Source organism: Condylostylus longicornis, unplaced genomic scaffold (genome assembly GCF_029603195.1).
Source record: "Condylostylus longicornis isolate FDR11 unplaced genomic scaffold, ASM2960319v2 ptg000051l, whole genome shotgun sequence".
Classification (NCBI taxonomy): domain Eukaryota; kingdom Metazoa; phylum Arthropoda; class Insecta; order Diptera; family Dolichopodidae; genus Condylostylus; species Condylostylus longicornis.
Genome location: NW_026578020.1, coordinates 284,587 through 294,134, shown reverse-complemented (window position 1 = coordinate 294,134; position 9,548 = coordinate 284,587). Strand labels below are relative to the sequence as shown.

At 29.2% G+C, this 9,548-nt stretch overlaps 1 protein-coding gene across 2 annotated transcripts; it reads right to left on the bottom strand.

Moving 5' to 3' along the window:
• Positions 1-2,478: 2,478 nt before the first annotated feature.
• Positions 2,479-8,294, bottom strand: LOC129611516 (citron rho-interacting kinase). Of its 2 annotated transcripts, XM_055524699.1 has the most exons (8): positions 8,014-8,294; positions 7,711-7,952; positions 7,285-7,629; positions 6,444-7,235; positions 5,292-6,387; positions 3,566-5,224; positions 3,374-3,510; positions 2,479-3,316 (listed from the first exon to the last, which is right to left on the bottom strand). In XM_055524699.1, exons 1-8 carry the CDS (start codon positions 8,225-8,227, stop codon positions 2,567-2,569), a joined length of 5,235 nt encoding a protein of 1,744 aa, XP_055380674.1. In that variant the 5' UTR covers positions 8,228-8,294; the 3' UTR covers positions 2,479-2,566. The 2 variants fall into 2 exon arrangements, with proteins under 2 accessions (XP_055380674.1, XP_055380673.1); XM_055524698.1 differs by having other exon boundaries at positions 2,479-3,510.
• Between the last annotated feature and the right edge of the window lie 1,254 nt (positions 8,295-9,548).

The following is a 9,548-nucleotide window of genomic DNA, read 5'->3' as shown; positions in this document are numbered from 1 at the left end:
TGCTGAAGTCTGTATATATCGCATCCACTTGAAACCCTCTTTCCATAAACGAAAGAATATCGGATGTAAAAATTGAAAGGTTGGTGGTCGCAGAGCGACCAGTCCTAAACCCGTGTTGCTCATTATTTAGTAATGGGTTAACAATGGGTGCAATTATACCCGTAACCAATTTTTCAAGTAATTTAGGAATGACAGATTGAATGGCAATTCCCCTATAGTTTTCAACCGCAATCTTATCCCCCTTTTTATGAATAGGTATGAGGTATGAAGTTTTCCATATTGACGGGAAAAAACCAGAGGATAATGATTTGTTAAAAATCAAATTAAGCGGATATGATAAATTGTGTCTACAGTTATGAAGAAGTATAGGCGGTATAAGGTCCGGTCCTGGTCCTTTATTGGTTTCTAAGTCACAAATACCCTGAAGTACGTTGTCTACTAAAAGATGAACATCTTTAAAAAGGGGATGACCGTTATCTATACTAGTGGGGGTATAGACATAATTACAAAGAGAATCTAATCTATAAGTTTGTTGAAAATTATCGGCAAAAAAATTGCAAATCTCAGAGTTAGAAGATGATATTAACCAGTTCTTGCTCATGGAGCTCGGATATCCCGACGATTTACGTTTGGAGTTAACAAAGTCAAAAAATCTTTTCGGGTTCCCCAAAATCGAGGCTCCTATATTTTGGATATAAATATCATATGCCTCATTGGATTTAGTTTTGAATTCATTCGCCAACTCATTATATTCATTAATAAGTGAGTTATTGTCCCTAGAATGCTTAATTTTATTGTATAATTTATTTCCCCGATTACGTAATTGTCTTAAATTACGGTCTAACCATGGTTCCGCCAGTCTATCCTTTTTAAGGATTCTTGAAACATGGGCGTCAATTAATCTGAACAAAATAGAGTAAAAATCGGAGATAATATTGTCTAAATTGTCCTGATGGAACATATCGTTCCAATTAATTAAGCTAAGAGCATAATTGATGCTGTTGTAGTCGGCGTTAAGAAAATCATATACAATTTCTTTATTGTAAGATTTAGAGAACTTAAGTTTGTTATTAGGAAATTCGAGAACAATTGCATTATGATGAATAGAATTTTTGAAAAGGTTCTCTTCGTCTGTAGCAAGTCGGACCCGTATGCTGTCATAGGCATTTGAGAAAGCTAAGTCCAACCAATTACCTCTTTCATTTGGGTAACGTACCACCTGCTGCAAGTCGTTCTCATAGAACGTACTAACGAGATTAAAATCGATGTCTTCCATGAAGTTGACTGGAAGAAGATGGTTATCATATTCATCGTTGATAAACGATAAAGCCGACCGATTAAAATCACCTAGAACAACTATCTCATCATCCTCATGCATTTGTGAAAATATTTCGTTACATATGGTAAAGAAATCGTTATAAGAGGATTCGTTAGAATTAGGGGGAAAGTAAACCACTCCCACATAGGTATAGATATTCGAATCCGGTCATAAAAATATATTACTGTCTTTTCCAAAACATATTAAATATTTTTTTACTTAGGTAATATATTAAGTTTTAAAAATTTTTCTCACAAAAAGAGGTAAAATTTAGAAGTGTATATAAAATTTGTATTTAAAAAATAATATTTGTTTGTATTTTATATATTATTTTCTAATTCAATCTTCAAATTTTTTCTTTACTATGTAATTATATCAATATTTAAGAATTATTTTTCATTAATTATATTTTCAGCTTGACACCACAGTTACTCCCCATATCTTGAGTTAACTTACACTATGAGAAAAAAAAGCTGTTCACTTAAAAATAATGAAATGCTTTCAGTAACATATAAAACGTTGAAGGCGAAGGTTGTGCTTGTTGCTTTTGCGCTGTTTCAAGAATTTTAAAATAATTATGAATGAAAATATTAATATATTTTCTTGATTTTTCAAATATATTTTTAGAATTTTACCTGCTTTATAATAAGTGTTAATTTTAGAATTTTACCTGCTTTATAATAAAACTTCGATTTAAAAAAACCCATATAAAATAAGGTTGTGCTTTCAAGTTTCTCTCTGAGTATTGGGACTTGTTAGATATAAAGACATTAATACGGTTGTAGTACCGTCTCAGAGCTTTCAATACCTTCACATTGTAAAAAAAACTACTAAAGCTTTTCTTACATTTTGGAATACAATTTTACCATATCAATACAACTTTGACGTTTATTTGAAAATTTCAATTTAAAGTTCTGTTCAGATGTTAATTTTTATAAAACGTTACATCTTTAAAAACATAGCATTTTTATGCTGCATTTTAGAGAAAAAAACGTATAAGAAAAGCGTGCTCGAAAAGCGTCTCCACTACGTATAAAACGCATTTAGAAAAAGTGTACAATGTCAAGAGCTTTTTACTAAACTTTTTGGAAATTGATACATTGTAAAATTTACGTCGTGAGAGCATTATTGAAGTAACGGGAATTTTTGAAAAAGCCACCTCGTTTTAAAGCTTCAATTTTATTTAAACATTATTAAAAAACATTAGTTTTAATAAATAAGAATTATGGCTTGAATCTATTTAAAATGTTACTGACATTCTCTTACAGCTGAAGAAAAATATTGCATTCCTTTGAATCCATTTAAAAGAACAAGCTCCAGTTTCTCGTTTTTTCTATCACGCGCTGAAGAATAGCAACTGGCATGTCCACTAGGTCCCAATAGAATTGGCATATATAAGTTGAGATAAACCCGCTTTATATTTAAACTGATATTTTCCTCTTCACAATTTTCAGTTTTGTGATATGATTGATGCAAGTGAATTATTTGAATAAATTGAATGTGGGATATATACAAAAATGGTGCTTGATATAAAAAATTTGTTGGTATATGTTCCCATGTTATTTCACAAGACCGCGATCTACGACCACACTTGTCAACGAAAATTCCGCATTCAGTAAAACATGTTAAATACTCGTCTGAGTTTATTTTAAAAATATTCATTGACTGATAATTTTGCAAATGATTCGAATTATAACTGGTAAAGTTTATAAATTCTTCCATATCACAGGTTTTTAAATCTATTTTCAAGAACCTGTTGGCACTGATAATTACGGAATTATGCATAAACAAAATTGCTGTTGCTTTAGTTGAAATTTTGAAGCATTCCCAAACTTTATAGGATTGCGAGTTGAAGTCAAATTTCATCATGATCACTTGATAAGAACCAGCAATAACTGCATATTCATTGTTATGTATGTCCGAAATAGCTGTCAAATGAAATTTGTCGCGATTTTCAATACAACTAGCGACATCAATTGTTTTTATTTCTGGTTCAAACTTGGGATTTTTTGAATGAACATAATTTTGTAATTTCATTAAATTGCATTGCAGTACCTCGTTTCCATTGTTTGCTGCGAACAGAATTAGGCCTAAAATATGTGATACAGAAAACGACTGAACGTTATCAATGCCTAATATTTTTAGTAGAAAATTGGAAGAAGTGTAATAAACAAATAATCCGTTTTCTGCACCTAAAAATTTTATAAACTCTAAAAGATATATTTTATTTGAATATTTACTACAAACCTAATAAAATATGATCCGGCGTCAAATCATAAGTGCAGTTTATTTCAAGAAGTGAATTAGAATTTTCGCCACTTATTATAGTATCACCATTATAACAATTTTCTTGCTGCAAAAAGGAATCATTTGCATTTTCTGCAGCTTTCTCAAAGTTTTGAAAAGTAATTGTTTTTTCATTAATTAGGTCAATACTTTCGTTTTTGTCTGAATTACAGTATGTAATTGCAGTACTCCGACATTTTTTGTGTACGGTAAATTTACATTCACTGCAAATCCAATAAGGCATTCCACACAATATGGGAGACGAACATGCAATACAATTTGCACAATTTTCATTCTCATTTAAATCCAATTTAAATTTGTGATTTATCTGAAATGATTCAGTACTATCACTTGCAGTTGAATTTCTAATTTTGTCAGCATTTTCATTCAAATTTTCAAAATTACAAAACGAAGCAATATCTTGAACAAGCGTTTTTTTATTACATTTTTCAAAATCAAATGGCTCGCTGTTGTTTTTATGCGTTCTTATCTGCTTTTGAAAAGTTATATTTTTTTGTTTTTCCCTATTAAACTCTTCATGCAAAGAATTGAATGAAGTCGATGATTCCACATTATTTGAACTTAAATTTCCTTTTTTATCAATTACAGCTGTAGTGCCAAAAAATCTGTCAGTTAAACATTTTTTTTTTTTTTGAGAAAAATTTTCAAGCTTAAGTTGCAGGTAATCAATCAATTTTTTATATTGTTTTAAAGTAGCTTCAAATTTAATATCTTTATGCGCACTTAATTTTTTTTGTTCCTGTAATAAATTATGCAATTGCTGATTTTCTTCTTTGAATCTGCATATTGTTAGATCGGCCAATTTTAGCTCTTGAGTAAGTTTATTATTTGATTCTTTCATTAGAAAAAAGTTTGTAAGAATTTTCGAGTTCTCTTCTTTAAAAGTTTTAATTTCCATCTCAAAATTTTTATTTATTGTTCGAATATTATTGGACTCTAGCGCTGTTATTTCTAAATTCTCTTGAGTAGAATGTAAATTATTAGTGATGTTAATTAGTTCTTTGTTTTGTGAAATTAATTGCTTTTTTAAATTTTCTATATTGGTTTTCAGTTCCCCACATTGTAATTGCAAACTTTTTATACTTTTTTCACCTTCCAATTTCTTGGAAGTTTCTATATCAAGGTCATTTTTTAATTGTGATATTAACTTCGCTTTTTCCTGACTATTTTGAAGCAAATTTTGAATTTTTTCTTGATTTGTTTTATTTTTTTCGATTTCCCCATTTAAAAGCTCCTCGACATCAGTCAATTGTTGATCAGTTATTGAGCAAGCGATTTTTAAAGACTTATAACTCTCCTCGAAAAACTTTAACTTTATTTCAAGTTTACTTGCCTGCTCTGAAAAAGAAGCACCGCGATCTCTTTCTTTATTAAGCTCTTGCCTTAGATCTCTATTTTCCACAATGAAAGAATCGTTTTTTGAATACAATTGCAAAATTTTTTGTTCTAAATTTTTAATTTTTTCATTTACACCTTTGGTCTTTTGGTTTTGTTCCAAAATTTCATGTTTCAATTTTTTACATTCTTTTTCAGCATTAATGAAACTTTGATGTTCTTCTTGTAAAATAGAATCCATGTTATCTACTTTTTTTTTTAATTCTACAATCAAAATTTAATTTTTTTGTTATATGAAAAGTACGTTATATGAAAAGAAAATTAATGATACCTTCAATTCGTGCTTCTTTTTGATTAATAACATTTTCGAGCTCTTTTACGTGCATTTCTATTTCGCGTTTTTGATATTGAGCCCTTTCAGCTTTGGTTTCACATAATTCTAAACGTCGACGTAGTATTTTTTTCTCGCCATTTGATTCTTCTAGTTGTTTCTCAATCTTCCATAAAGACAAGTTTGCTGTTTTCGCAGATTGCCTTTCTATTATTACTTGCTCGCGTATCAAAGCTAACCTATCTTCTAATTTTTCATTTTGTTTTTCCAGTAAGCTATTGGATAGTTTCGGTCTTTCATTTATTTCACTTAGAATACATTCCAATTTTTCCACGATTTTCTCTAACTGCTCAGCCTTACAACGTTGCATATTTTCCTCCTCTTTCGCTATTGCTAAATCATTCCTCAGTTGCTGTGTCTCCACCTGATGCAACTCCGTCAAACTTCCAGATACACTTTGATATTTAGAAGAGTTACCACTTTCAATATTTAAATATTTACTAACTTCTCTGAGACGGTTTTCTTGCTTAAGTTTTTCATGTTCTTCGAACAGACTTTCATAGGCTTTGTCCATTTCTGTTTTTTCTTGTTTAATTTTTATATTCTCTGTAGAAAGTGCGTTATTGAGGTCAATCTCTTCCTTTAACTTTTCTTGGATTTCACTTAACTTCTTTTCTACTATCAGATTCGCTTGTAAATTGTTTTCATATAATTTTAAATATTCATCACCTTTGCATTTTACCTCATACAGTTCATTTTTTAACACATTGTTTGAATCTTTTTCATTTTCCCATTTTGTTTTTAATTCATTCAATTTAGCATCATATATTTCTTCCATTTTTAACTTTATTTTATCAAACTCCCTTTTATCCACAAAAAATTTATCTTTTTCGTTTTGAAGACGCTTCTTGTAAGTATTTATTTCGTCATGCAATTCTTTTACCTCTTCAATCTTGCTTGTAAGATCGTTTTGATAACACGTCAATTTTTGATTCAATTTTGTGATTTCAGTTTTCTTTTCTGATATCTGCTTTTCATAGTTTTGGTCACTAATAGTTTTTGCTTTTTCCCATTTCTTGAAAGTGGAGTTTAAAACCTGTTGAATAGACACCTATTTAATAAATTTTTGGGCAGTACGCAGCATTGTCTTACCTCAGAAACTGAATTATCGTTTTTCAATCGATGTTCTTCCTCAATTTTTAATGAGTTTTGTAACGTTTTAATTTCTGTTTTCGATTTAGCTAATTCGAAAGTTTTCGCTTTTAACATTTCCTTCATTCTTATAATTTCATCTTTAGCTTCATGTAAAATTTTTTCTGTCAAATCAGACTGTGCACCTCTTTTTTCAGCGATCAATAATTTATTGTATAAATGTGTGATTTCTTCCACTTGATTATTCTTGATCAATTCCAATTCCTTAATTTTATTATTTAATTGAACTATTTGCAATTCATTACTTACTTCATTTATATTAACTGTTGCAAATTTTTCTTCATGTATAAAGCCATATCCCAAAAATGGGAGGTCTTTACCACAAAAATCTTTAGAATAAATATTTTGTGTTATATGCTTACTTTGCTTCCTCTGTATTTTTCTAGCGCAATCAAAATTTGATACATCATCTTCACCTTTAAGGAATGGAATATATGGAGGAATTTGCTCATGCAATGAATTCCAATTCGTATTTTTGAAAAATTGGTGATTTTTGATTTTTGAAAAAGTTAAGCGTTTCGATGGTTTATTTATTAAATTTTCTATTAAACTTTTAAAATCATCAGTAATTTTTACATTAAACGGAAAAGTAATTTTTTCATTTTCGGTGCTTTCTTCGCAGTATTTAAGAATTTTCGAATAAGTTTCATGAATATTTTCATCATAAAAAGGTGTTGTTTCATAAAACATTTCGTAACCAATTACACCCACTGACCAAAAATCGCATGTAACCTGAAATTCAACAAATAAAAAGATTGCTTCCATAAGAGATTGTACTTACGTCATGCACAGATTTCGAAGTTAAGGTTATAGCTCGCAGAAGCTCGGGTGCAATATAAAATGGTGTTCCAACCGGAGACAAACTAATTACACTTCCATTTTTACTAACGGCAGTTGCATTTCCAAAATCAGCCAATTTTATATGACCAAAACGGTCAATAAGGATATTTTCTGGTTTTACATCTCTATGAACGAACCCAATAAGGTGTAATTCATTCAGTGCCACTATTATTTCAGCCAAATAAAACTTTACTGAATCCTCTTCGAATCGGCCTGTTTTAATCATTAAGCTCATTAAATCTCCTCCAGGCATATATTCCATTATCAAGTATAAAAAATCTGAGTCCTACATAGGTATGTATATTAAATTACTTCGGAAAGCACTCTTCAATCAATTACACCACTCAAAATATTTTACCCCACTCACCTGAAAAGAGTATTGCAATTTGGTAATCCATTTTGAACATCTTCTTGACATTATCTCCCGCTCTTCTCTTACTTGCAAAGAATTTATGCTTTTCTTAATTTTTTTCATTGCGTATAAGTTTCCAGTGGTTTTTTCAGACACTAGATAAACCGAACCAAAATACCCTTCGCCTATCAATGCACTTTCGTTAAAATCTCCAGTATTTATTCTTAAGGCTTTTACTTCGTTCATCACACTACCATCTGAAAAACATTAATTAGCTTTCAAAATACCAATATTCAAATGTTATTCAGAAAATCGAACATTTAGCTACGAATTCAGAAATGTTTTTATGCCGCTTTTTCACATTATCCTTGCTACACTCATTATACAGTATAAAAAGAGCGTCTAATAAACATTCTCTGGATAGGGCCGAATGAAAAATGCTACTCGTGGTAGGTTTTCCAATAATCAAATCATTTAATCTATGTAATCGAGTAGTAATTGATTCCTCAGTCATCTTAAAAAATTTTTTCATTCAATATTTTACAGTAAAAACAGTTCCACAATTTTATTCAAAAACTCATTCAAATTAAAATTAACTATGTGTGATATGCATACATACATATGTACCAACAGCAAAACACTTCAACAAGGCAGCCAACTACAAAAAAGGTTGCAACGGATGCAAATGATCATATTATAATGTCTTTATATCTAACAAGTCCCAATCAAAGTATATCTACTAATAAGTAATTCGACTCGTTCCATTCCGTTAGTTTTCGTTTGCATCTTGCTTCCAAATTCTTAAAATATTCCATTTTTTTGTAGAAATAGATGGTAATAAGAGTTGTGTAGACAAGAAAGAAACAAAATATTGTAAACAAACGAGTGTATCAAAAACATTGAACTAAAATTAAATTAAGTTAGGTAAAAATTTTGTTATTTTTATTTTGATAATAACACAATTTATTTTTCATTTTATAAAACTTAGGTAAAAAATTCGAATGTATGAAAGCAAAATAGTTTAAAATTTCATGTATGAATGTACACATGCATGTATCTGGTACAGTAGATGCACAGTATCAGGTAGTGACATAGAAATAAAGTAATTTATAAAGAAAAAGAGGTGTATGCATACTGATTACTTTATGAAATATAATTATTACCGGGAAATATATTATTCATGGGAAATATGTTCTAAATTTATTAAGATTGAAATAAAAATAAAAAATTTAAAGATAACTTATTTATTTTATTTATTAATTACAAATGCCTAACACTAAATATTTAAAATATTTTCAAAAGTACATATTTACCTCTTCACATCTTTTGGCAACAAATGAAATTTTCGTGTCGGCTTTTTTTCATCCCAAACACTTCAAATAATATTTACCCATTTTTATAAAAAAAATATTTTTTTCACAACTATTTAAATTTTTTTTAATATTGTACGTCTTTTCAAAATTTATTTTTAAAAATTATATTATATAAATTATAATAATTTTTTTTAACTTTTTTTCTTCTTCACTATTATAATATGAATACACATTTTTTGCCACCTTGTACTGGAATGAATTACAGAAATTATTGTGTCGCTTTTAAAATTCTTAATATTTTTCCCTATACTTTATATAGAAACAAATAATAAAGTGTCGCCTTTCAAAATTACATTATAAAAAAACAGGTTGACATCTATTGCGTACTCTTTCCCTTTCCCAAAAATTCTTATGTATATAAAAATGAAAATAAGAAGGTATACTGCTTAACTCTTTTAACTAAGGGAATTTTTTTATACAAATATTGGTGAGTGATTGCATTAGTGTGATGTAAACGGAGAGTCGAACTACTTGTTAGTA

Bases quoted from the DNA above. Each gene is read 5' to 3' on its own strand.
- LOC129611516 (XM_055524698.1), bottom strand. From the start codon at position 8,227: ATGAAAAAATTTTTTAAGATGACTGAGGAATCAATTACTACTCGATTA. The intron at 7,236-7,284 runs GTAAGTACAATC...GTTGAATTTCAG, and splicing joins CTTCGAAATCTGTGCATGAC to GTTACATGCGATTTTTGGTC. The intron at 3,511-3,565 runs GTTTGTAGTAAA...TAAAATTTTTAG, and splicing joins GCCGGATCATATTTTATTAG to GTGCAGAAAACGGATTATTT.